Source organism: Balaenoptera musculus, chromosome 12, assembly GCF_009873245.2.
Source record: "Balaenoptera musculus isolate JJ_BM4_2016_0621 chromosome 12, mBalMus1.pri.v3, whole genome shotgun sequence".
Classification (NCBI taxonomy): domain Eukaryota; kingdom Metazoa; phylum Chordata; class Mammalia; order Artiodactyla; family Balaenopteridae; genus Balaenoptera; species Balaenoptera musculus.
Window position 1 is genome coordinate 21,496,829 of NC_045796.1, and position 27,648 is coordinate 21,524,476.

Consider the following 27,648-nt stretch of genomic DNA (forward strand, 5'->3'; position numbering starts at 1 on the left):
GACAGAGGGTAAAAACTACTCTTTTAGGAGATAGGTCCTTTTTTAGAACTAGTACATTTAGTCTGAATTATCAATATTTCTTGAGTGCCTATTAGGTACTCACTTCCCTGAGGGAAATGAATATATGAGATGTAGTTTCTGCCTGTAAAGGATTTTTATATTATAGAAAGACAATATATACTCAAAATCAGTAAGTGACACAGTAGGCTGATTGACAGTGAATGCTGTGTGTGTTATGTACTGAATATATGGTACCTTCAGAGCTATACACACAGAACTGCCACTAATCTATGCCTCTTTTGATACCTGGTTAAGGGAAATGCATCTTTTGCCTCTAACTTTCATGAAATGAACTTTTAACTTTCAGACTAACATATAAATGCATAGGTTAGAGTCAGAATTTAGCAGGACAGAGTTTCCATCGGAGTGGTATGAACACGAACCACATTATAATTAGATCTGGGAATGCCCCTGGAGGAAGGCACTTGAAAGAATTAAAGAGAGAGATAAATTATGGCTCTTAAGAATAGCACTGTTATAGATGATGTAATATAATAAGCTGATTTGTTAAAATAAGCCTATACACGCCTAAAATTCCAATGTGTTCTGTACATCGGCCGATCTCTAGTAGCCATAAATATGTGTTGAGTGCCTACTGTATGCACCGATTTTGTTGCAAAGGCTTCCTGTTTTGCAACACGCTTCTTATGTGTACACAGTAATTATCCTTACCCGAACACCAAAAGCAGTGTTAGCTGCAGTTAAGCCACAGTGAGGATATTATAACCATGGATAAAGACCAAAACACATATAGGAGATAAATATTTGGAAAAGACAGTGGCGCTAACAGATTACTGGAATGACAGGAATTAGGTGGGATTACTGTGGTAAACCGCACTGAAGAAGATGTCTTAAGCAATATTTAGGAGGTAGGTGGTGGTGGTTCTGAGGAAGGGAAACAACTTGTTCAGCTAAGGGTGTGAAGAGAAGCAAAAAAGGGAAGCAGTGTGCTTCATGCAAGAACGGCCTTCCCTGCCGCAGTCACCGACATTTCTTGCCTCTCTGGCCTGAAGCAGCGATCTAATAAAGGGATAGAAGAGGGGCGAGAGGGCAGGATGCTTTAGGTTTTGCTTTTTTTTTTTTTTTTAAAGGCAGCATTCCATCCTGTGTCCCTCAGTTGTAACATAAGATCCATTTTATAAGCAGAGGTTGAAGAAGAAAATAACTGACTTGCTTAACTAGAAAAGAGAACATGGGACTTCTTAATACAGCAAAGGATGAAAGCAGTTACATGGAGAGAGCAAAGGGCAGGAACAGTGATTTGGCAAGGCAGACGAAGCCCCAGTGTAAGCAGTTACCCCGGAGGAATTCTAAGATCATTGATGTGGTCCAGGTGACACCCAAAGACGGTGGTATTTGGTGACTATAGGACAGACTGAAACTGGTGGTTTCTTGGGTTGTGAGGTAAGAGGAAAAGTTAGGGAGGGAAATGAGATGTGGAAGTAATTTCAGCTATAAGATGATCATGTTCTAGATTGGAACTGTTGCATGAGCAGGTGAGGGGGAAATTAAAAGAAGAATTGGATGCCAGGCAGAGGAAAGAGTCAAAAAAGAGGGGTGGTAGCTGGTAGAATGTGAAAACTGTTATTGCTCAGGTAAGAGTTGTGTCCCCCTGAGCCTTTCTCATAGGTAGGACAGCAGTAGGACAGGAAAGTGTGGGTAGGAAATACCAGGTCCAGAGTTGTTACCTTGGCACTGATCTACACAGGGGTGATCAATGAAATTTAATCAATCAGGTAAAAATCCTTCACAAAGGAAAAAGGGGAGAGGGACAAGATCCAGAACAGAGCTTTAGGGTTCCTAAACATTAGTGCTGGACCAAATAGAAAGAAAGTTGTTTAAATGTCAAGTTTGTTATTTGCCCTCTAGCAGCCTCGAAAAACCCTTTCGACAACCTATGAATGTATTTAAATGCATGTGGAACCTGGAGAGACCAGCATCACTTCAGATCCCCCAAATACCTATTGCATTGTCCCTGTTCCTCAGCACTGTTTGCCCCTGTCTCATAGAACCTGCCGCAGTCAAGTGTATGTTTCCCTGTACTGTCCTGGGGTAGCTGCTTAGTCCTTCTAGAAAAAGTCCTTTTGAACTTTGCCGAAGAAATTACCAATGACCTTTAGGAAGCGAGTTGAAGGTGTCTGTCTAAGAGGGATCTTGAAGAAACGGAGACGGGCTGCACGCATGTGACATGACAGCCAATAGGAGAGTATTAAACGGCAGAAACTAAGACTTGAGCGTAAAGGTCTCATGGGAGGCAGGAGGCTGACGCTCCGAGAACAGGTGGTGGGCTTGGCATTCTGGGTCCAATTAGACACCTTCTCTGAGGTTAAAGATGACAGACTTCTTAGCTTTATGTCTAAGGCCTGGACTTTTTGTCTCAATAAAGACCAAGCAGAAATTGTATTAGAAACAGTAAAAATAACAACACTGGGGGGCAGGGGTATGGGGTTCTGTGTAGAAGGCAAATTGGATCACTTCTGGAAATTCAGAAATTTTAAGAGTATAGAATAGTCATTTAAACCCCTTCCTGAAAAATATTTCTTCATGATCATATATCTTAAAATGCTTGTATACTTGTATTTGTTTAGAAATCTCTTTGTGTACATTAGGAAAATGTGTTCTCAAAGCGTATTCTTTACAGGTGTGAAAACTGCATCATGTAGTACCTGTTTTTTCATTATACAGTTTATGTGTAGAATCTGGAAAATACAGAAAAGTATTTTAAAACTAAAACACATATACCACCACCTAGAGAAAACTACTATCAACGTTTTAATACTGTTTCTGTATGTTTCTTCAGCTCGTAAAAAACTGGGTCTGTTGTGAACTTCTTCCTTCCGCCCCTAGGCACATGGCTACCCATTCACCCCAGAAATCCCACCAGTGTGCTCATTGTGAGAAGACTTTCAACCGGAAAGACCACCTGAAAAACCACCTCCAAACGCACGACCCCAACAAGATGGCCTTTGGGTGTGAGGAGTGTGGGAAGAAGTACAACACCATGCTGGGCTACAAGAGGCACCTGGCCCTCCACGCGGCCAGCAGCGGCGACCTCACCTGCGGGGTCTGTGCCCTGGAGCTAGGGAGCACTGAGGTGCTGCTGGACCACCTCAAGGCCCACGCCGAAGAGAAGCCCCCTAGTGGAGCCAAGGAAAAGAAGCACCAGTGCGACCACTGTGAAAGATGCTTCTACACCCGGAAAGACGTGCGGCGCCACCTGGTGGTCCACACAGGCTGCAAAGACTTCCTGTGTCAGTTCTGTGCCCAGAGGTTTGGGCGCAAAGACCACCTCACGCGACACACCAAGAAGACACACTCACAGGAGCTGATGAAAGAGAGTCTGCAGTCCGGAGACCTTCTGAACACCTTCCACTCCATCTCTCCCCAGTTCCAACTGAAGGCTGCCCCACTGCCTCCTTTCCCTTTAGGGGCTCCTGCACAGAACGGGCTTGCAAGCGGCCTGCCAGCTGAGGTACACAGCCACACCCACGGCCCCTCGGAGCAAACCTCCCAGCCTGTACCCGCGCTGCCAGAGCTCCTGGCGCCGCTCCACCCCGCAGCATCCCCCAGCTCTCCCCCCCCACCCCTCCAGAATCACAAGTACAACACCAGTTCTACCTCATACTCCCCACTTGCAAGCCTGCCCCTCAAAGCGGATACTAAAGGATTTTGCAATACCAATTTGCTTGAGGACTTGCCTCTGCAAGAGCCTCAGTCACCTCACAAGCTCAACCCAGGTTTTGATCTGGCTAAGGGAGGTGCTGGTAAAGTAAACCTGCCCAAGGAGCTACCTGCAGACGCTGTGAACCTAACAATACCTGCCTCTTTGGACCTTTCCCCTCTGTTGGGCTTCTGGCAGCTGCCCCCTCCTGCTACCCAAAATGCCTTTGGGAACAGCAGTCTCACCCTGGGGCCTGGGGAATCTCTGCCCCACAGGTTAAGCTGTCTGGGGCAGCAGCAACAAGACCCCTCACTCGCCATGAGCACTATGAGCCTGGGCCAGCTCCCCCTGCCCCCCATCCCCCACGTTTTCCCAGCTGGCACTGGTTCAGCTATCCTGCCTCATTTCCACCATGCATTCAGATGACTGGTTTTTAAAGCGTACCTTTCTTATTCTGGAAGATGTTTTAAGAAGCATTTTAAACATCAGTTAGTTATGATACAAGGAAAGAGTGAGAAAGCAGGACTGGAATATGGCTTATTCAGTGATGACTGGCTTGAGAGAAGAGAGTTCTCGAACTGCATGTATTGTGCCAATCTGTCCTGAGTATTCATGCTTTGTACCAAATTTAATAAGCAAGTATTCTTTAATGGAACTGCAACCATTGTCATAACCGACATCCATACGAGGGCTGCTATATATAGGTGTTTGTCAAATTGAACTTAATCGTAAGCCATGATCATAATAATGTTAACTAAATAACTTTATGTGGCACTGCCTAGTAAGGGAACTATGGAAAGGTTTGGATTTCTCCAAAATGGGAGAATTTTTAAAATAAGAAAATAACCTTTATATTGCATATTATGACTAGGCTGTGTATTTCTTTTCAGGGATTTTTCTACCTTCAGGGTTGGATGTAGTTTAGTTACTATTGCCATAGCCAACCTATAGTTTTACAGAAACAATTTCTTGTGGAATAATAGATGTCTCCATTTTAAAAAAGCATTTTAAATGTAGTTTGAATATTTTCCACAGGATGCTACAATGTGAGTTATCACTTCATTTATCTTAAAGACTAAACTGATTGTCAGTTACATCTGACAGAAAAAAAAAAAAATCACTGTGTAACCAGGTTAAGCAGTAAAATAATCCAGGCGTCAGTCAAAAAAAGCATTTTACTGACTTTAATATTGATTATATTTTTAACAGGAATTTAAGAATATTACTGGAATTTAAAAAAAAAATATATATATATATATTAAACAAGAATTTCCTTTGCTCTGTCTGGCTTAAAATACTACTCTGCTTAAGTATTTTTAATCACCAATAAGTAAATGCATTTTAAAATTCATCATTTAAGTCAATATTAGTTTTATTCAAAAAAGATAACGTTTTACAATGTAACTATAATCTATCTCTTGAATTTGGTATCTAATGAGTTTTTAAAATATAAAACCTAACCTTTTTTTAAAGCTCCTTTGTCTTTTGTGTTTAGAGGCTTTCTATATGAAGATATATCTTACATATAATAAACTCTACAAATTCTGCAAATGGCTTGATTAATTTTTATATACAACCATACCGCGGAACTATCCACATGGAGATAGATAGAAAACAGTTCCAGCTCCTTAGCCGGCTCCCTCATGCCCCCTCCTGGTCATTACATCCCCTACAGAAACTACTATTCTGACCTCCATTCAGCATCTATTAGCAACTAACCCCCTCCACCCTTTTTTTTTTTTTTGAGTAAAATAATTATGATTTAAGGTAGGAGCTTATATGTTTCATTAAATTCACAGTGCTAAGAACTTAGTTCTAAAAATTACTGTATAACATTCTGAATCCTTCCAGAATGCTATGTAATTTATTTCTGAGATATAGGTCAGAATACTAGCTACTGAAGTTTTGTCTAGGCTAGGCTACCATGATCCCGTTTTACAATGGTGTTTACTATTAATTTCTAGTACAAATTAGAAATTATTTCATATTGGGATTTCTTCAGAAAATATGCCCCCATAATAACTGTTTATTTTTGCTTGTTTTACCTCTCAATAGGGTGGGGTTGGGTAGAGAAAGGGAAACCTTGAGTTCGTTTGCCCATTAAAGCAGCACATTAGCCACATGTGAGAAACCGTGGTTCACAGTCCTTAGAGGTGACGCTGCTGACCATAAAGGGTGGCAGGCACTGTAGATCAGCTCCCTGGGGCTGGGCTGCTGCATGTGTGGAACTGACATGGTGGCTCCTTAAACTGCGGTTTCACTTGCAGGGAAGAAATGAGACAGAGGGACACAGGTTACCTCGTCAGTAGGAATCTACTGCTCTGGGATGTCTAAGTTCCCAAATCCACTCTTACCTCTCCAAGGGAAGGCAATCTCCCACAGCAAGCGGAGGGTGGTAGAGTGGCAGCTCTCCTCAGCTAAAGCTTCCCAAATTCCATTTACAGAAGCTTCCATAAATACTTTTATGTGGCTTACGAGTCTTCAGTCAATTCCGGAACACATACCTGATTTACCTGAGCATAAAACATAGCATTTAGTTCCCAAAATACAGATCGTAAGACTTTCAGATGCCGTGTTTGCTGTACCACAGGTGGGAGTAGGTTGGTATTCTCCTAATTAGACAGAAAAAGATGGCTTACTCCTAAATAAAATTCCCTGAGTTTAATAAAAGATTAAAAAATTCTTAGATTAAAAAGCATGAGTTAAGTATAAATGACTCTACTACAAAAGGAGTTTACTAACCCTTAAGATGACCAAGAGAAAAAAATAGTTGAGACACCACCTCCCAACAGAGCTACATAAACCAATGGTGAAATGAACAGTTGACTTCCAAGTTGGCCGTGATAAATAAATGGCCTGAGGCCACTTAGAGCGTCCTCTCCACAGGGTGGGAAGGTTACTGGAACCTGTTCCTTCCACTGTAGTGTTCCCCCAAAACCGACTGTGTACACTGGTATATGTGAGACAATTCTACATGGTATACAGATGGACATTTAAAATAGGAGTGGTAACTAATTATAGTTTAATGTTCATTAGAAGCAAATAACAAAGCTGAGATTTCACAGCTATTATATAGAATAAAGCTAGGTAAAAAACGATTTTCCTAGAAAGCAATAATGTTAGTACACCAAAGACTGTTTCACTAAAAGTTTCTAATATCAAAGTAACATTTTCTTTAAAAGCTTATTAAATGTCCACTTAAAAAAAAAAGCTTCAAGTGAATCTTTAAATCCAGCATTATCATACAGGTTGACGTGGTGTTTAATGATTTGGGGGGAAGATTTTGAAGGGAGTGGGTAAGGAAGTTTGAAGCTAGTTTTTACTTGTCCTACATGATGTCTCGAGAGAAACCACGGGCATGTAAACAGACGTCTCCCCTTCCCTCCCCTTAGGCGGCTTTCCTGGGTACACAGCCATCCAGGCCGAGGACTTCCAGGGAGCCAGTCCGGAAGCAGAAAGAAAAGGCACTTACTTTAGAACTCCGTTGTTTCCACATTGAGAATGTTAAGTAATATAGGCCTCTTTAAATTTTCAATTGTTTTAACAATTCACATATCAAAAAGTCTCCAACTTCATAGCAGTCCTATTCAGTGTCAATCTCAGGGAACTGTCCTTGTTTGGAAAAAGGGACAGGGCAGTAACCTTCCAGGTCAAAATGAAAAATCATTCCCCTTTCCTGTTAAATCCAAGAAACAAAATGAAGAATCATTCCCCTTTCCTGTTAAATCCAAGAAACAAAAACTGAATGTCATTTCAAACTATATGTTTAACAGAAGAGTAAATTTCAAGAACATACATTTTAGTAACCCAAATCAGGATTTGTCCAAATTCCTCTTTGATTGGCCTGCTATGGATTCATTCTCTTAAAGGCTCATTAACTGTCTTGCCCATTGGATGATCGGCAACACCTGGATTAGAGGTAAATTTTTTTTTTTTTTTTCTTACCTGGCCTCTAGGAGTTAATCTTTTTTTTAGAAGATTTAGTAAATCCTTGCCTGAATTTTGCTCCAGAAGCAGGGTCCACTGCTAATCCTTTGCAGACATAAACAGATTTGTTATTATGTAAAAGCAAACATTAGCAACAACAGAAAAAAGAAATGATTACGAAATCCTCACACTGGATTCAAAAATCTCTATTCTTCTTTTGTTTAGTTTTGTAGCTATAGACAAGTTCTCAGTCCCCATCCTGGGCCAAATAATAAGGAAAACAGAAACTGTCTCAGGAGCCTTCTCTCCTCTACCCCTAGGCCTTCACTTACCCGTGGATGGGCCCTTGGACCACCACCTCAGTGGCCCACCATTTATACAAGCTGACCCTCAACACCTCTCCCCACTACTGCCCTGGCTTTCAAAATGTACCCTGAGTATTTCATGTCTTCACAATTCTTTGCCTGCTTTCATGCTAGAAAGGGTTTGATAAGCCTTATGGAAGCATGAGATGCCTTCCCTCCCAGGGGTTATTTACACAATGATGGACTCAATCCCCAGACAGGACTCTTTTCCTTCGTGTCCAACAGCACTGCTAGGTATGGAGATGTAGGAGTTTATGGATATAGGCATACCATACCATAGTCTGTTTTAAAGGACCACATGGTATGGGACGGGATTCTCAAGGAAATCATTAAAAAAAAAAAAAAAAAAAAAAGAATTAGTGCTCTCTGTCCTAGAGGCCTCCTTTCTAATCAGTGTTTTACAACGGGGGAATAACCAAACAACCCAAGGAAATCGTGAATCAATATCAAAGGACACAGGATAGAAAGAACTCAGTGTTCGTATTACCCAAAGATCTCCAAGTTTTATTTTTTCCAAGGAATCAGCAACTGACCCTTCAATACTCATGACATTTGCTACGCAATTAGGTTAGGTAAGGAGGGGAGGCTAGTGCAGGGAAGATGCTTATAACCTGATCAAATCCACTGGCTCCAGACACCAAAGCAGAACCTACACCAACAAAACTTCATAGGCAATTCACTAAATATATGAAGCAACGCAGCTCTAGAACCCAGAACTACATTTTCACAGTGATCTTAGTCTCTCTGTATAAAGGTGCTGGAGAAGCTGCTGCCCAGAGGTACCTTCCCTGTAAATCTGTCACTCTTATATCAAAACCCTTGAGAAAATAGCCATGTAGATATTTGCTGACTAGGCTATAAACTCAGTTCCCATCTGAACATTAGAATCTTCGTGAGAATGAAGGAAGAGCCACACCTTTTTCTAAAACAATTTCCTAACATATATCTACTAAATAATATATACCTACTAAATAATATATATGCTAGTATATAATATGTACTAAATAATGTAATATATAATAATATATAAATATATGTTTATATAATTATCTCCTTAATCTTTATATTTTTTGACCCAGTTTTCCCAAAGTAGATAAAGATTTGCTTGGCTCTACCATTTCCTATTAAAAATTACTTGTGCAAGTTGCTTTTCCTCTCTGTGCTTTCCTCACCTGTAAACTAGGGATATGAATAATATGTCTACTCCCCTGTGTTACTTTGAGGATTAAATGAGGATTAATGAAGATTAATATATGAAGAGCTTAGAAGAGTGTACAGCTAAGCATGGGCTACTGTCCATGAAGAAGGGAGATATTCAGTACAGCAAAAAAGTAGAAACAACCTACCTATTCAAGTCAGGATAACAGATAAACAAGTTCCATTGTATTTTTGTGATATGATACTATGTTTTTAAAGAAACTCTTTGCCATAGGGAAATGTTCAAAGTTTGTTAGTGAAAAAAAATCAGGATGTGTACACAGACTATGATCCTAGCTTTGATAAAAGAAAAACAAAAAAGGAGTATAAAGAGAAAAAATGAAAAGAGATATCAATGTTAACAGGGTGTGGAATTATGGATGTTTTTTATTTTCTTTACACTTTTTCTTTATACCATTTATACCATTTCTTTATACCATTTTCCAGTATCTTCTACAGTAAGCATTAATTTCTTACATGGCAATTAAAAAAAAAATGCTCCGTCTCAAGAGACATTTTTGCAGACTAACTTAAAGTGTCTAGAACCAAAAAGCTTCTAGGTCATCATAATAGTCTAACTTATACAGATGCGCATGCCTGGGGATGTGACACCAGCATCGGTGTTAATCACATAGAGTCTGGACATCTCGCCAAGCATTTAGGGCCCTCCTTGCTCTAGTGCCAGCCTTCCATTCTAACTTTAACCCCAGTTCTTCTCTGTGCTTTGGCCAAATGGGCCATTTGTTTCCAGAGTATGTCCTCTGCATTCTTATTTCCATATCTTTGTTCATTGCTTCTGCAACTTTTCTCCATTGGTCAAAATCTAGCTCATCCTGGGACTTCCCTGGTGGTGAAATGGATAAGACTCCGTGCTCCCATGAATGGATAAAGAAGATGTGGCACATATATACAATGGAATATTACTCAGCCATAAAAAGAAACAAAATTGAGTTATTTGTAGTGAGGTGGATGGACCTAGAGTCTGTCATACAGAGTGAAGTAAGTCAGAAAGAGAAAAATAAATACTGTATGCTAACACATATATATGGAATCTAAAAAAAAAACTGGTTATGAAGAACCTAGGGGCAGGACAGGAATAAAGATGCAGACATGGAGAATGGACTTGAGGACACGGGGAGGGGGAAGGGTAAGCTAGGACGAAGTGAGAGAGTGGCATGGACTTACATATACTACCAAATGTAAAATAGATAGCTAGTGGGAAGCAGCCGCATAGCACAGGGAGATCAGCTCGGTGCTTTGTGACCACCTAGAGGGGTGGAATAGGGAGGGTGGGAGGAAGATGCAAGAGGGAGGAGATATGGGGATATATGTATATCTCTGGCTGATTCACTTTGTTATAAGGCAGAAACTAACACACCATTGTAAAGCAATTATACTCCAATAAAGATGTTAAAAAAATATAGTAAGAAAAAAAAAAAAAAAAAAGACTCCGTGCTCCCAATGCAGAGGGCCTGGGTTCGATCCCTGGTCAGGGAACTAGATCCCACATGCATGCTGCAACTAAGAGTTCGTATGCCACACTAAGGAGCCCACATGCCTCACCTAAGGAGCCAGCGAGCTGCAACTAAGGAGTCGGCAAGCCACAACTAAGGAGCTGGCAAGCCACAACTAAGACCCAGCACAACTAAATAAATTAAAAACAAAGAAACTGAGGCTGAGTTAAAAAAAAAATGTAGCTCATCCTGAAAGCTCATCTCAAATGCCTCTACCTCTATGAAGCTTCCTCTCTCTGACTGTCACCTCCTCCATAAAGCCTCCTCAGCAAAGTTGATCTCTTGATTCCCTTAGGACTTTTATATCCCACTGTTAAATATTAGATATAATAGTTATTGACTGCCTCTCCCCCTAGACTTTTTGAAGAATCCATGGGTATAAGAAACAACCATACACAATAACTATGTGCTGAGTGAATGAATCCTTTTGAACATCCATGGCAGCTGTGTATCAACTTCATGTAATGTCACAAGTTCTCTTGGGCAGAGATTTTCCTGTACATACGTAACTTCTTAGAAGGCTCTGGGACGGATAAGGATTGTGCCTGACACACATTTCCCCTGACTGAGAATTCAGAACAAAATGTTATAAATGAGAGATTCTAAATGCTTATTTTACTCAAGAGAGTTGAAGAATGACAGCTAGAGTTTTAGAGGGCTAACTACCAGCTAGATGAAGACAGTAAAGGATTTATGTGGAAGACGAGTGACACCAACTAGCCTAACTATCGACTGTAAATCTAGAAATAGCAAGACCAACAACAATTTTTAAAAGACCCTCATATTACAAATAGATTAATACTGACCAGAACAAAAACAATGGCCAGCAGATGCGAATCTGATTCACGTTAAGGGCCTGTTTACATTAGTGAGAGGGACTCAGTGCTTTTCTCCAAGCCTTAAAGAGTTTTCAAAATTAACCTCCCCTCAGTAGACTTCTGCTTCCTCCCCAGAATGGCTCCGAATGAAATGTGACTAATTTAAAGGCACACTAACCCTGACAATTTTAATTTTAAATGTAAACAGGTGAGGCCACAGGAAAGAAGAGAAATTAAATTGAGAAAGCATCTTAAGCCTGAAATAAAACAAAAAGCTACCTCTTAAAGCTAATTAACAGGACAATTCTATCATATGCCAGTAATCTAAGTGAGAAATTATAGACTTAAGATACCCATTTTTCTCCAACATATTTCATTCAAAAAGTATTTACTGAGCACTTCATAACTGCCATGAACAATTCTAACAGCTAGGGATACAGCAGCACAATACAAAATAGACCAAGCAGACAGATCCCTGCCTTCTTGAAACTTACATCCCTTTTTCTGGGGGTGGGGGGACAGGAAGGAGATAAACAAACCTGTAATGAATACTAGATGATGATAAATGCCACTTTGAAAAACTACAAAGAGAATGATGGAGGCCCTGATCACTTCTAAATACAGAGGGTGTGGGCGAGGCGCACCGGGAAGAGGACACTCAGCAGAGAACTGGAGGGAGGGAGACAGCAGTGCAGATCAGTGAGGGAGGGTTCTGGTTTTCAGCAGAGGGGCAGCCCGTGCAAAGGCCCTGAGCCAGGAGTGAGCAGGACTGAGAGGAAGCAGTGGACGGCGAGGTCAGGTTGGCACAGAACCCAGTGTGGGCCCTGCCGGACTCTGCCTTTTACTTAGCAACATCACAGTAGCTATAAACCACCGTTAACTAGTCAAGAACAAATATAATACTGTTTTGCTTAGATCTGCTGGCCTACTCCTCTGTTTCCTAGTGTATCAGAATGGTGTCTTTGTAGCGTCCCGCTTAATGCCACATACTGGGACACGGGACTGCTAAGCCCTAATTCAGGACCTTTCCACTGGTGCCTTGCTGCTGCTTTAAAGAAATTATTTAGTTCACGGAAGGAACTCTTCCCCTATTTTCAACACTACGCCTGTCTCCCCCGATTCCCAGTCTCTTTCCAGGTTTACTAGAGCGGGGAATGCAAATCCTGGACTCCGAGGCTGTACTCAGATTTGACTTGGCACGCTGTCAGAGTTGTCTAATCCTGATGAATTAAGAAATATTCCCTCTTGGCAAATATGCTTCAACCTCAAAATCAAAGGGATGTTTTTCACTGGAAGGGAAGCATTATAATATATTCATTGAAAAAATAAGAAAAGAAGCCATAGTAGAAAGAAATTGTCTTTTCTGAAGGACACTAATTGTTACACTTTAGAAAAAAGCTTGCTAGTGGAAGTTTTACCAAAAGAACACATATATAATTTGAATTATTTTTGTTCTAAATGAAAACTAAAACCTACCCCATTGTTAAGTTTTTACAGATCAGGAAAAAACTAATGATTTGAGTTTAGATGGCTGTGGGGAAATTTTTTAAATATCAATTCAATTTTTAAACCCATGATAAGCAACTCATGAGGAATTTAAAAACTAACGATAAAAATTTATAGTGCTATTATTACTTTGACTGTGAAACTGGCATTTCTTATTCTGGTTCTGATAATACCTTCAAAATAAGACTTGTGACCAGATGGGCCAATATGATCATGAATTAATTCATATTGCCTTCACAGTACATGCTGATCATAAAGAAGAATGCCCATTATTACTAATGCAGCTCAATGAAGAGAGAAAGCACAGTAGATATCTAATCCAGCTCTGCTGTTTACCAGTTGTGTGCCTTAACTGAGCCTCAGTTTCCCTTTCCATAGATTAAAACATTTGGAGGATTATTGCGAGGATTAAATGAAATGGGTCAAGCATATAGTAAGTACTATAATGGTGGTCATACCTTTCTGCTACTTTGAAGAAATTATTTCATTCTAGGGAGGAAATTCTTCCCTTTTTTCTTTTTTTCCAGCCTTACTGAGATCTAATTGAATATATGTATAAGTGTAAGGTGTACAATATGATAACTGATACATGTATATATTGCAAAATGATCACCACAATAAGGTTAGTTAACACACCCCTCACCTCACATAGTTACTTTAGTGTGTATGTGGTAAGAACATTTAAGATCTACTCTCTTAGCAGTTTTTAAGTGTATAATACAGTACTGTTAACTAGAGTCACCATGCTGTACTTTAGATCCCCAGAACTTATTCATCTTATTACTGGAAGTTTGTACCCTTTGACCAACATCTCCCCATTTCTCCCACCCTACCCTCCACCCATGGCAACCACCATTCTATTCTCTGTTTTTACGAGTTTAACTTTTTAAGGTTCCACACGTAAGTGAGGGCATACAGTATTTGTCCTCCTTCTCTCCGACTTATTTCACTTAGCATAATGCCCTCCAGGTTTATCCATGTTGTCGAAAATGGAAGGATTTCCTTTTCTTTTTATTGTTGAATAATATATACCCCATCTTTATCCATTCATCCATCAACAGACACGTCAGTTGTTTCTATATCTTGGCTATTTGAAAAATGCTGTAATGAACATGGGAGTATGGATATCTCTCTGAGACAGTGATTTCATCTTCTTCCCTTATTTTCCACACAAAACCTGGCACACTGCCATCTCCCATCCTTAATTTCTTTTTAATTTTACCAGAACAGAGAACATTGGTTCTAGACCCCGCTGTTGTAATCAGATCTGACCTTGTACATTGTCAGAGTTGTCTAATCCTGGTAAATTAGGAAATATCCTTTCTTGGCAAATAAGTTTTAACCTCAAACAAACCCACATATCTTTATATCCCAAAGCAACTTTGGATGTCATAGCTTTTGCTGACTGCCAGCAAATCCCAAAGCCAACAGTGGCCCCCTCTGACTCTGTCGTTCGATAGTTGAGATGCTCACTCCAGCTCACCTGGCCTGGTTGGGACCACACTGGCCTCCTGGGCCCTGTTCTGCAGCAGAGCTCCCACGGCACTGGTTACAGTTGTTCCTTTTTCTGGACTCATCTGAACCCTACCCTACAGAGAGAGAGAGAGAGACAGAGAGACAGAGAGACAGAGAAAGAGAGAGACAGAAAGACAGAGAGACAGAGAGAGAGGGGGCAGAGGGGACGAGTTCTGTAACCTCAGGTAGCACACAGGATGTAAAGCTGTCTCCCCTTCACCAGCAGCAGGCTGCAGCCATGTCTGGGACCTGCGACACCCAGGGGACGGGGACACGCACACCCTGCACCTTAGTAGCCTCATTCCTGTCCTCCCTGCTGGGGCTCAAAACCATGTCTGGGTTTTAGAGCTTTCATTCCATAATCAAGCCCTTGGTGGAGTGGTGATATGTTAATCCTGTAAAATTAGTTGTATGGAGACATAAGAAATCACTTAATGTCAATAAGGACAGTTATGGAACATTTTAGTTTTTCATTACACTTGAAGATGATTTTGTTTTTAAATACATGAACAGAGAAGAAAAACAGACACTGGCAGGCAGCAAGTGTTTTAAACATGGAATTCCAACGTCTCCATGCCGCTCCCCTCCCTGCTGAGCAGCAGTAGCAGAATAGCCACATTAATACAGAAGAAGGACCAAGAGGTTCCTTGGGAGCTCCTCTGTATACTCCTTTCTACCTCGCTCCTGATCCCTCAACATCTCCATGGCAACTCCAGTATAAAGATAACCTGTTCTTCCAAGTGAGACTCCTCACTTGGGCAAGGACAGCTAGGAGGCTAGAGCAGGCAGCTCATCCCCAGCCAAACAAAGAAAGCTATTTTCAGAGGCCCATATTGGTCTCTTTTGGTTAAGGGTGTAACACATTTTTATACTTGATTATGTTTAAAATAGAAACACATTTCAGCTGTGCTGTTAACAGCCCTTCAAAACTGAAACAACACCTCCTTTTTTGTTCTCCTTCTGAATAAGCTCCACTATTAGGCAGGGCCCCAGAGTGGTGAAGCTGGCATAAGGGAAACAGCGCTGCTGTTCAAATACACTCTACAGCGAGTTTACTCAGAAAGCAAGCAATTCAGAAAGCAAGCAATTTTTCTTCTGTGTTCCCAATCACCACTTAGCTCTGGAAAACAAGGAGAGGAACAGGGCCAAGTCACTGGCTGCACTCAGGACAGCCAGCTGGCCTTCTTCAGGAATAAAAAGCACTTCCGTCCGCTGCTTCCCTCTGCTCCCCTTGGGCCCACTGACGCCCACTAACTTTGTGGACTGCTTAGAAGAGTCGTTCGAAGAAACATAATGCACCCTTTACTGCTTTAGGAAGTATAGGTAGAGTTGTCCTTTTTCCAAAACTAAGTTGAAGTCAAGCCCAAAGCAGTCATATTCCCCCCCAAATTGTGGTGCCTCTCCCACTATAGGAAAAGACCATGAGAGAGGGGAAGGAGGGCGGGGCAATGTGGAAAGAGGAAAAGGCCGGGGCACCCTGTGTGCAAGGCACTGTACTGGTATTACCTATAATCCTCCCAACAGCTCAGCAAGACACACGTTAAAGTGAGCCTCAAAGAATTTAAGTAACTTTTCCAAGTTTACCTGTAGATAATATAAAACTGAAAGTCAAACCCTGACTGCTGATTGAAAAATCTGGGCTCTTTCTATATTGCACTGCTTCCCATGATATTTCAGGTGTAAAGATTGAATCTCTACAACTATATTTATCATAACCACCCTGCCTGCCCCACCAACACACCTATCTGCTGCCTCCTGTGCTCCTTTATCTAGATGTGTGGTATTATCTGCCAGGCTCTGGAGCTAAAAACCTTTTTGCCAACCCTGATCCTCTTTTACCTTATATTCAATCAGCTTCTCCGTCCCAAAAACTATTTCTTAAATCTACCCGCTCCTCCACACACACACACCCCCCATAGTCCTCTTACTCTGAGCCCTCATTTTCCTTTCCTGTCGTGTGGCTTCTAACTGGCTCTCGCCAAACCATCCTGAACACTGACTGCAAGGGTGACCTTTCTAAAAAACCAATTCCATGTCACTCCGATCTGCACTATGTGACCAGTCTACGCTGCATACAGAAGGACACATGAGGCCAGTGACGGATGGTTGGACAGAAAAGCTGAGAAGGTCAGTCTGCAGGGAGGAGAGAAAGTACAGCAGAGTAGGAAGAAGAGACAAAACGGAAAGATGGAAAGATGGACAGGAGGACTTCCTGGGTTCCAGGGAACTTTCAATTCCTGCTTCCAGGCCCTCAGGCTGGTTGGCCTCAGATTTAGGGCACCTATTCACTTAATCCCCTTTTTCCTCCTCTCTGAGCCAGCTTGGCTTAAAGCCCTTGTGGCTCTGACGCTCACCTTGACTGTCCCATCCCGTCACTCACCCACAGGCACTCTAGGCTTTGCTCCACATGGTGGGCTCCTCAGGTCACGAGCTGGACACTTTGTGCACAATGTCCTTCCCAACTTCAAATCTAGACTGGTAAACCCATTTGCTATTTTGCAGAAAGTATCTGCTCCTCTTTGAAGCCTTTGCTGAATCACAAGTGGCCTCTGCCTCCATCTCGCTCCTATATATGCCAACCACTACACCTTCCTACTGCATTGTTTCCAAGGCCACCTCCTCCTCCGAATCACAAATCCTTGGTCAACCAGCACTTGGCACAGTGGCTGCTTCAGCACAGATACTCAGTAACTGTCTAGTATATGTTGAGCTAGAGCTCAGGTCCATAGTCCGTGGGGTGTGCTATCGTTAGAGAGGGTCCCATCCCTATTACATACTGGATATCATGGAAATCTTTCTAAACATGCTTCACACTGTTAAGTATTCAGAACAATTTAATCTTTTCTTGGTATCTAAGCCATGTTTATGAAACTAATGGTTTTCATGGTATGCTGTGAGCTATGTCCCCGGCACCTCTGATGTGTACGGAGCTGCGTGCTCTCTCCAGTGTTGTTTTTATAAATCTGTCTTCCTGGTCCAGTGTTATTTTACTTATTTGTACCTATTTATAACAGCTGTTTTATCCATTTACTTTAAATTGCTAACTCTGTGGCTTTGAATAGGGTGAAGACCCCTCTCCACAGAGCAAACACATGACCTGCAGAACAAGGCCTCCTTGTGACGGCTTCCCCCACTTAGGCCAGTTTCACCTCAGGTTCAAGATTCTTTCTGAGGTGGTTAAGGCTGATAAACCACCATTGGTTAGAATTTTACCATAATACTACAGAAACACTACTTATACATCTACGTCTTCAACCTAAGAAGCTTCAAACACTGTAGAAAATTTTTTTCTACAACACCCAAAGGTGTTGTTAGCTGGAAAGCAACCCTCAAAAAGAAGCCAAGTCCCATGAAGATGAGTGACAGTAATTGGCTATCTTGATCCTTACACTTCTCAGGATGGGTAATTTAGGTTCCCTAGCAAATTCTACCTGCTTTCCCTAGGCATGTAAGGGCACAAGAGCCAGCACTTGGGGAGAGATATTCACCTGTACCCTGGATGCCAATTTGGCTGCTGCCTGGGCTGGATCAAAGACTCGGCGAGAAGATTGATCCTTGCAGAAATTAATGTGTCGATCAGCGGCGGTTTCATTAAATCTCCTCATACAATATGGACATTGAATATAATCTGAATGTAAAGATAACAACAAAAAGGCAATTAACGTTTCAAAAACAACTCTGGAAGGGACTACATGAAATGAAGTAAATAGAATATGAACTCTGCTCCAACATGAAAGAGAGGTACCAAACTCTGATTTGAGACAGCCTATTCCAGAGGTGGAGACATGCAAGGGCTCAAGTAAAGGACAAGGTGGGGTAAATTTTTTCTACCTATGCACTTATTTCAATTAAGAGTGTTCCCTTAAAATGTTTACATGCTATGGTGTTTTTCAGAAAATAGATTAATTATATATACTTAGGAACTTCCCAATTAAATGAATTATTTAGTGGACAATTATGTAAAGAAAGGAGTCCTAGAATCACAGAATATTGATATTGATGACTGAAGGGCACAGACGATTCAAAAGCCCAAGTTGTGGTACCGAGTGGGACAGAAGTTTATACAAAAGTTATGGAGCTACAGAGGGAGTAAGATGTTTCAAAATGTGGGTTTGGGGGATGGGATTTGAAACCAATGTCACACTCCTTCTGCAGTGGCTAGATTTTCCCACTGAACTCCTAAGTGAGGAGGCAATTAATATGTTCAGAAAGGGGGTTAGGAAAAGGGAACAGGTGACAGTTCCAAAACAGAAAAGGGAAGAGCTTCCAGTGCTAGAACCTCTCTGGCAGCCCTGGGGGCATGGGGTCCTCTGAGGTTCTGGGGAATACCCACTGGTCTCAATTTGTCTCATTTGCAATTACTAGACAGTGGGAGAAAGGAGAAGTGAGAAAGATCCAAGGTCTTCTCAAAACGTGGAGATGCTCACATGTTCCAAAGCCAGGCTGGAGCCTCCTGCTCCAAAGCAAGGGGGACCATGGGGGTTGTGTTGTGTTGTTTTGCTTTAGGAGCCTTGAAGGGATGACAAAGTGGATATGGTGTGACATAAGAGAATAACTACCTCTCTCCCCAGGAAGGACCTGAGACAGCACCACCTTAAACTCTGTATGGAAGTTTGGTTTAGTATAGAGTCAAAATTCCTACATGTGCGAATGGGTATTTAAGGCAGTGATGTCTTCAAAGCTAAGAGTTTTCTGAAGACATCTTTTAAAGCAGTTTGGGGAGTTTTCTACTTGAACAAATCATTTCCTAAAATGAATACTCATAAAATGAAAGAATTGGAATATGTAAGAAATTGGAATGAAAGAAATGGTTAGCACTTAACCTAACAGTTTATTGCACACTCTGGAAGGCATTACTTCATCATTAATTCCATACTTACTGAACACCTATTATGCTCCAAGCAACTTGGGGATACAATGTCTCTGTAATCAAGGACTAAGCATTCTAATACAGAAACAAAATTTTCCCATGGTGACAAATTCCTTGAACAAAATAAAACAGGACAAAATAAAATAGAACAAAATAAAATAAAATAGAAATGGTGAAGGCTCTGCAGCCTGCCTGACTGGTTTTGAGGCTGAGCTCTTCACCTACCATGTGTGTGAACTTGGGCACGTTTCTGAACCTCCTTAAGCTTCAATTTCCCCAGTACCTACATATCACCTGTATCACTGAGTTGTTATGAAAGTTAACTATGATAATCCACGGTAGGGCCTGCCTGGTACAGTGGGTGGGTAGAACATGCTGTAACTATAATGAAACAGGCCCAGCCAGGTTGTGTTCCAACTATCAAACAGGAAAGAAACTGCTTATGAAAAGTAAAATAGAAAGTGCCATTACCATGCAGAACTCATTTACGATGGTGTAGAAAAATATCTAGAACTGGGTTCGTGGTTCAGGGGTTATTTCTTTAGTTTTACCAGCTGAAAAGTCAAGGTTTATATCAGAAATGCTGCTACCAGACTCAGTTTGGGCAAAGACAGTGACTATGGCAGTGACTGTGTTGCTTCCTTAATCCCACTTGTTCATTCATTCATTGCGCCCTTCTGTGTGTTTGGCACTATATACCACTGTGGAGGAAACCAAGTTGAAGTGTAGTATTTCCCTGCTGACAAAGATCTTAGAGACGACTAGAGGCCTAGGTAAAGAAGCAGACAATTACCACTCTGGGGAATAAGCTTTGAAAGGAGGAAGCACTAGGTCCTCCAGGAGTCCACAGGAGGAACATGAAGCCCAGACTTAAGGGGCAGAGGAAGAGAACGTCAATATACTGAGAACACAAAAACTCTTTTCTTGCAACAATAATTTGAACACAGCATGACTGAGCTACACGTTCGGCCCTCATCTCAATCTGAGTCACCTCTTCCTCTATCAATAATGATGTCATAAAAATCACTATGTGCTATCTATTTCAATAGATAATGATTTATAACTAACTAACTAATTAATTATTTATTTTTGGCCACACCGTGCAGCATGCGGGATCCTAGTTCCCTGACCAGGGATAGAACCCGTGCCCCCTGCAGTGGAAGCTTGGAGTCTTAACCACTGGACCACCAGGGGATTCCTGATAAGGATTTTTAATGTCTTATTCCATATCTCATAAAAGATTAAAGTAGAAAAACAAGCATCATTTAAAAATGCAAGCACTTTGTTGAGTACCCACGTCTACATAGCCCTGTGAAACGTGGACCAAATGTCCCAGGACCACTGAAAATCCCAATTGTAAATATTCTATATCACTGCCCTCATAAACTGTCACATAATCCTGGAAAGTTGAATGATTGGCAAACTTACTTAAGTCAGTAAGAATTAGAATAAATATATGCATGTCACAAAAACTGAGCCATGAAATAAGGAATCATGCTGGAAAAAAAATGGAAATTACTTGCAAACTCATACATACTAGGCCATACGATTAATAACACTAGTAATATCTGTATAAATTTTCTAAGTATTTAAGCTGGAGAATATATGGGCTAATATAAAATCCCTGCACAATCAAAATAATTGAATAGTAATGAAAATGTGCTATTGGAGGTAATCATTTTGCTTGGTGCATAAAATTATAATAAGGGCATAGGGAAGAATTTAATTATAAAATTGTATTTTAGCATAAAAATGTAAAGGTCAGAAAAATAAACTGTACACTTGATGAGGTCTTAAAAAGGGAATTATTTATTTTAAAGAAACAATAATCCCCACATTTTAAATCCAATGTGGAAATTAGAGAAATTCACACAGCAGACCATCTGACATGGTTTCACTATTCAACTAAAGAACTAGAAGGTAGCCATCAACCCTGCAGCTTCTGCTATTAAAATGAAGTAGTTCTCATAAAAGATGCTTTTATTATACAAAGCTTGTTGCCAAAGTATTACCAAAATCATAGCCATAGATCTTTCTATGGAACATCTTAAGACAACACATGATTTCAAGTTAATTTTCATAAGCACCTAGGAAAAATGAAGCAATTATTAAGAGTATTTTCTGGTACTGAAGTTCAGATGATTTATTTTTCGGATGATTTTTATAGTATTACACTTTGGTTTTGTTTGTTTTACTTTTTATTTTATTTATTTATTTTTTGGCTGCGACCCTTGGCTTGTGGGATCTTAGTTCCCCAACTAGGGATCAAACTCGCGCCCTCGGCAGTTTAAGTGTGGAGTCCTAACCACTGGACCACCAGAGAATTCCCTTTTTATACTTTTTAGAATGAACTTTGAGGAAAAATTTACGTGCATTAAAATGCACCTATTTTAAGTGTACAGTTTGAAAAGTTTTGACAAATACATACATTTGTGTAACCACCCCAATTAAAATATGAAACAAGTCTTTACCTCCAAAAGTTCCTTCATGCCCCTTTCCAGTCAATAATTCCCCCAAACCCAGACTCAAGCAACCAAAGATCTATTTTCCTGTCACTAAAGGTAAGTTTTACCTCTTCTACACCTTACTACAAGACAGCATCCATGGTGTGCTGCATGTATAGTTGCACTTTCTTCTTCCTGTTCAGTTGTATTCCATTTTGTAAATATTCCACAGTTTGTTTATCCATCCACTTGTTGATGGTCATGTTCAGTTTATGCTACTTAAATGGAGCTGCTATAAACATTAATATGTAAGTCTTTTTTAAGGACATGTTTTCCATTTTTTTGCACAAACATCTAGGAGTGGAATCACTGCATAGGTAAGTGTATGTTTAACTTAAGAAAATACCAAAGTGGCTGTACTATTTTAGACTCCCAGCAGCAGCAGCAGCGTATGAGAGTTCCAGTTGTTCCATGTCTTAACCATCACTTGTATTGTCAGTTTTTTATTTTAGCCATTCAAGTGAGTGTGTAGTGGTATCTCACTGTGGTTTTAATTTACATTTCCCTGATGAAAATGATGTTGAGTATCTTTTCACATGCTTATTGACCATTATTTTGTGATGTTCTGTTCAAATACATCTCTTGCCTTTTCCTTATTGGGTTGTTGTCTTATTATTGAGTTATAAGACTTCTTTATATATTCTTGATATTTGACTTTCATCAGATACATGTATTATAAATATTTTCTTATCCTGTACCTTGCCTTTGCATTCTCCTAATGGTGTCTCTCAAAACTAATGTTTTTAATTTTGGTGAAGCCCAATTTATCAACTTCCTTTTTAAAAACCTGTTGCTACATTTTGTGTCCTGCTTAAAAAATCTTTGTTGACTCTTAGATCAAAGATGTTTGGTTTTTCTAGAAATCTTATAGTTGTAGCACTTTATAGGTCAATGATTCATTTTGAATTAAGTTTTGTGTATAGTATAAGACTATCCTTTCCCATGTTGAATTACTTTTGTTAAAAATCAACTGCCCATAGATTGGGGGGAGATCTATGTTTAGATTCTCTTTTCTGTTCAATTGATATACTAATACCAAATTGTCATGATTACTGTAACATTACAGTAGGTCTTGACATCAGGTAGTGTAAGTCCTCCAATTTTATTCTTTTATCAAAACTATCCTGGCGGGCTTCCCTGGTGGCGCAGTGGTTGAGAATCTGCCTGCCAATGCAGGGGACACGGGTTCGAGCCCTGGTCTGGGAAGATCCCACATGCTGCGGAGCAACTAGGCCCGTGAGCCCCAATTACTGAGCCTGCGCGTCTGGAACCTGTGCTCCGCAACAAGAGAGGCCGCGAGAGTGAGAGGCCCGCGCACCGCAATGAAGAGTGGCCCCCACTTGCCACAACTGGAGAAAGCCCTCGCACAGAAACGAAGACCCAACACAGCCCCCCAAAAAATAATAATAATAAAAAAAAAAGTCTAATTATTAAAAAAAAAACAAAAAACAAAAACTATCCTGGCTATTCAAGATCCTTTGAATTTCTGTGTAATTTTAGAATCAGCTGGTCAATTCCTACTTGGCAAAGAAAACTTGCAGGGATCTTCATTGGAATTACTTTGAGTCCATAGATCAATCTGGGGAGAACTGACATCATAACATAATGCATGAGTCTTCCAAACCATGAAAATGGTAAATCTCTCCATCTATTTTAGTCTTTAATTTCTCTAAGCAATGTGTTGTGGTTTTCATTTTAAAAGTCTTACACATATTTTGTTAAATATATGCCTAAGTATTTCATGCTTTTTACATGATTATAATGGCATTTTTCATTTCATTTTTTCAATTGTTTATGCCTAGTATATAGAAATACAATTCACTTGTGTATATTGACCTTATAACCTGAAAGCTTGTTAAATGAACTTTTAATTTCAGTAGCTTTTTTTGTAATTTCCTAAGATTTTCTACATTTACTCATTCATGATCATGTTGTCTGTGAATAAGGATAGTTTTACTTCTTCCTCTCCAACCTTTAAATTTATGTGTATGTATGTATGTGTGTGTGTATAAAATATATAATTTTTTCTTATTACACTGGGTACTATGTCCAGTATAGTGTTAACTAGAAGTGGTCAGAAAGGACATCCTTGCTTTTTTCTTGAATTCAGTGGGAAACTGTTCAGCTTTTCACCGTTAAGTGTGATATTAGCTGTAGATTTTTCAGAGATGTCCTTTATTAAAAGGAAGTTCCCTTCTATTTCTACCCTTCTAAGAGTTTTCTTTTTTAAACATGTATGGGTATTACATTTTCTCACAGGCTTTTTTCCTGTAGCTACTGAGATGATCATATGCTTTAAAAAATATTTTGTTAATATGATGAATTACATTTACTATTTTCTTCCTTCTACTTAATTTAGGTGTAATTTGTTCTTTTTTTTCTAACTTTTTAAAGAGGAAGTTTAAGGCAATTGATTTAAACCTTTCTTCTTTTCTAATATAAGCATTTAAAGCTATAAACTTCCCTCTAAGCACTGCTTTAGCTGAATCCCACAAATTTTGATATGTTTTCATTACCATTCAGTTCAAAATATCTTCTAATTTTTCTTGTTCTTTCTTCTTAGATCCATGAGGTATTTAGAAATGATTTGTTTATTTCCAAATATTCAGGAGTTTTCTAGATATATTTTCATCATTAATTTCTAATTTAATTCTGTTGTGGTCAAATAACATAGTCTGTATGATTTCAGTCCTTTTAGATTTATTAAGACCCACTTTGTGCTCCTGCACATGGCCTATCTTGGCTGAACGTTACATGTGTACTTGATAACAATTATATTCTGCTGTTGCTGTGTATCACACTATAGCTATAGATGTCAATTGGGTCAAAATGTTACAAGCATTTCAGACTGATAGGTCTTCTTGATGAATGTATCTTTTTAATTACTATCTCTGTTAATAATACTTGCCCTGAAGTTTACTTTTCCTGATATTAGTATTAGCTACTTCAGTTTTATGATTATTATTTGAATGCATATCTATCTTTTCCTGTGCTTTTAACATGTCAATCTACAATTGTTCAGACATTGCTGGTATTTCTCTTTTTATCCAGAGGAAAAGCACAAATCATAAGTGTATGGCTCCATGAAATGTTCACAAACTGTGCACACCCATGAAACCAGCCCAGATCAAGACACAGAGAGTTCCCACCAATCCCCCTTGAGCCGCCTCCCAGTTGTCCCCACCCCTCCAAGTAAAATGACCTCCTGACTTCTAATCTCAGAGACTGAAACCTGAAGTTTCTAAAAAATTGAGTTTCTGATATTTATAAATAAGGAAGTCTGCATTTCTGCCATCCTTTGAGAAATCAGATCCAGCAACCTTGGGTGTGCGTTCCTTTGAGGCAGCCGTGTGCTGAGGCAGGAGCAGCTGTCCCTTAGGGAGGATGTAGCCTCTCTAGGCCCACCTGGCTCACCTCATTTTGTCACCTGCCTGGCTTGCTTATTTGTGTCTTTATATTTAAGGTGTGTTTCTTATGGAAAGCATATAATTGGACATTGCTTTATTATTCAGTTTGACAATCTCTGCATTTTATCCTAAGTGTTTAGGTCATTTATATGCAATTGTCCATATGGTTAGGTTTAAATCTATCATCTTGCTATTTATTTTTATCCTACCGGGTCTTTGTTCCTTTTTTCCTCTTTTCCTGTCTTTTTTTAGATTGAATTTTTTTCCATTTTATCTCCAGTCTATGTATTGTCTTATTAGCTATACATCAATATTTTTAAATGTTTACTCTAGGGCTTATTAATAGGGATCTTTATGATATAATACTCTACCTTCAAACAATGCTATACCTATTCATGTATACCATAAGAACCTTTCAACAATATACATTCATTTTCCTCACTCAACCTTATCCTATTATTTTCATACATATCACTTCCAAATGTTATAATACCCATAATATGTTATTACTTACACTTTAAATAGTCATTTATAACCCTCAGCTAACATTATACTCAATGGAAAGCAAGACAAGGATGTCTGCTTTCACCAATGCTATTTAACATCGTATTGGAAGTTCTAGCCAGAAGGTTTAGACACAAAAAAGAAATAAAAGGCATACAAATAGGTAAAATTATCTCTGTTCACAAATGACATAATCAAATATGTAGAAAACCCTAAAGATTCCACACCGGAAACCAACTGTTAGAGCTAATAAGCAAAATTCAGCAAAATTGCAGGACAAAATCAACTCACAAAAATTGCCTGTACGTCTATACACTAACAATCTGAAAAGAAAGTCAACAATTCCATTTACAATAACATCAAAAGAATAAAATACTTAGAAATAAATTTAACCAGAGGCAAGACTCATACACTGAAAACTACAAAGCACTGCTGAAAGAAATTAAAGAGGACATAAATGAATGGAAAGACATTCCATGTTCACGGACTGGAAGACAATATTGTTAAGATGACAACTACACCCAAGGTGATGCACAGATTTAACGCAATCCCTATCAAAACTCAACGGCATTTTCAGAAATAGAAAAAAAACCCATCCTAAAAATTCATATGGAATCTCAAAGTTTCTAAATAGCCAAAATAATCTTAAAAGACTCTCCACTTCCTGATTTCAAAACATACCACAAAGCTATAGTAATCAAAACAGTGTGGTACTGGTATAAGGACAGACATAGAGAAAAATGGAATAGAATAAAGAGCCTAGAAATAAGCCTTCACATATATAGCCAATTGACTTTTGATAAGAGTGCCAAGACCTTTCAATGGGGAAGGCACAGTCCTTTCAACAAATAGTGCTGAGAAAGGTACCACATGTAAAACTAGATATCCAACTTCCAATGATCTTACTTTACACCACATTCAAAAATTACCTGGATCAGGGCTTCCCTGCTGGCGCAGTGGTTAAGAATCTGCCTGCCACTGCAGGGGACACGGGTTCGAGCCCTGGTCTGGGAAGATCCCACATGCCACGGAGCAACTAAGCCCGTGAACCACAAGTACTGAGCCTGCGCGTCAGGAGCCCGCGCGCCAGGAGCCTGCGCGTCTGGAGCCTGAGCTCCGCAATGGGAGAGGCCGCGGCAGTGAGAGGCCCGCACACGGCGATGAAGAGTGGCCCCTGCTCTCCGCAACTGGAGAAAGCCCTGGCACAGAAACGAAGACCCAACACAGCCAAAAATAAATAAATAAATAAATAAGTTAATAAAAAAAAACAAAAAACAAAAAAAAACCTTCCTATTAAAAAAAAAAAAATTACCTGGATCAAAGATCTAAATATAAGAGCTAAAACTATAAAAACCGTTAGAATAAAAAACACAGGGGAAAGACTTCAAGATACTGGAGTATTTGACATCAAAAGCTAGGCAACAAACAAAAAAGTAGGTAAATTGGACTTCATCAAATTACTTCTGGGCATCAAAGGTACCATCAAGAGAGTGAAAAGACAGTCCACAGAATGAGAGAAAATATATGAAAATCCTATACCTGATAAGGGATTCGTGTTAACATTAATCTAATCATGCCTCTAGACCTAATTTCTAATTTACAGAAAGACAGGGGATGGATTACAGGATTACAAGTTGAAATGGTTAAAATGGTGATTTTATATTTTATATTTTTATCTCAAAAAATTAAAAGAGCTGTGGGTATTTGATGCTATGGAGCTATTACAGAACTGCTTGAACTGCTCTGCCCAGCTCCGTTCTCATAAACCAGGATGTGAAGGGCATCCCCTGGAGTTCTGTA

At 39.8% G+C, this 27,648-nt stretch overlaps 2 protein-coding genes across 12 annotated transcripts in view; one reads left to right on the forward strand and one right to left on the reverse strand.

The window, feature by feature from the left end:
* The window catches only part of PLAGL1 (PLAG1 like zinc finger 1), a 150,739-nt gene extending 145,901 nt beyond the window's left edge, over positions 1-4,838 (forward strand). For all 11 annotated transcript variants that reach the window (XM_036870949.1, XM_036870950.1, XM_036870955.1 and 8 more), the window contains one exon: positions 2,908-4,838. In XM_036870949.1, coding sequence (XP_036726844.1) covers positions 2,908-4,147 — 1,240 coding nt within the window. In that variant the 3' untranslated portion in view covers positions 4,148-4,838. The remainder of the gene's footprint in view (positions 1-2,907) is intronic.
* A 2,204-nt stretch (positions 4,839-7,042) lies between these two features.
* The window catches only part of ZC2HC1B (zinc finger C2HC-type containing 1B), a 32,872-nt gene continuing 12,266 nt past the window's right edge, over positions 7,043-27,648 (reverse strand). Inside the window, 3 exon segments of the mRNA XM_036871855.1 lie at positions 7,043-7,753; positions 14,532-14,637; positions 18,052-18,191. Coding sequence (XP_036727750.1) covers positions 7,674-7,753; positions 14,532-14,637; positions 18,052-18,191 — 326 coding nt within the window. The 3' untranslated portion in view covers positions 7,043-7,673.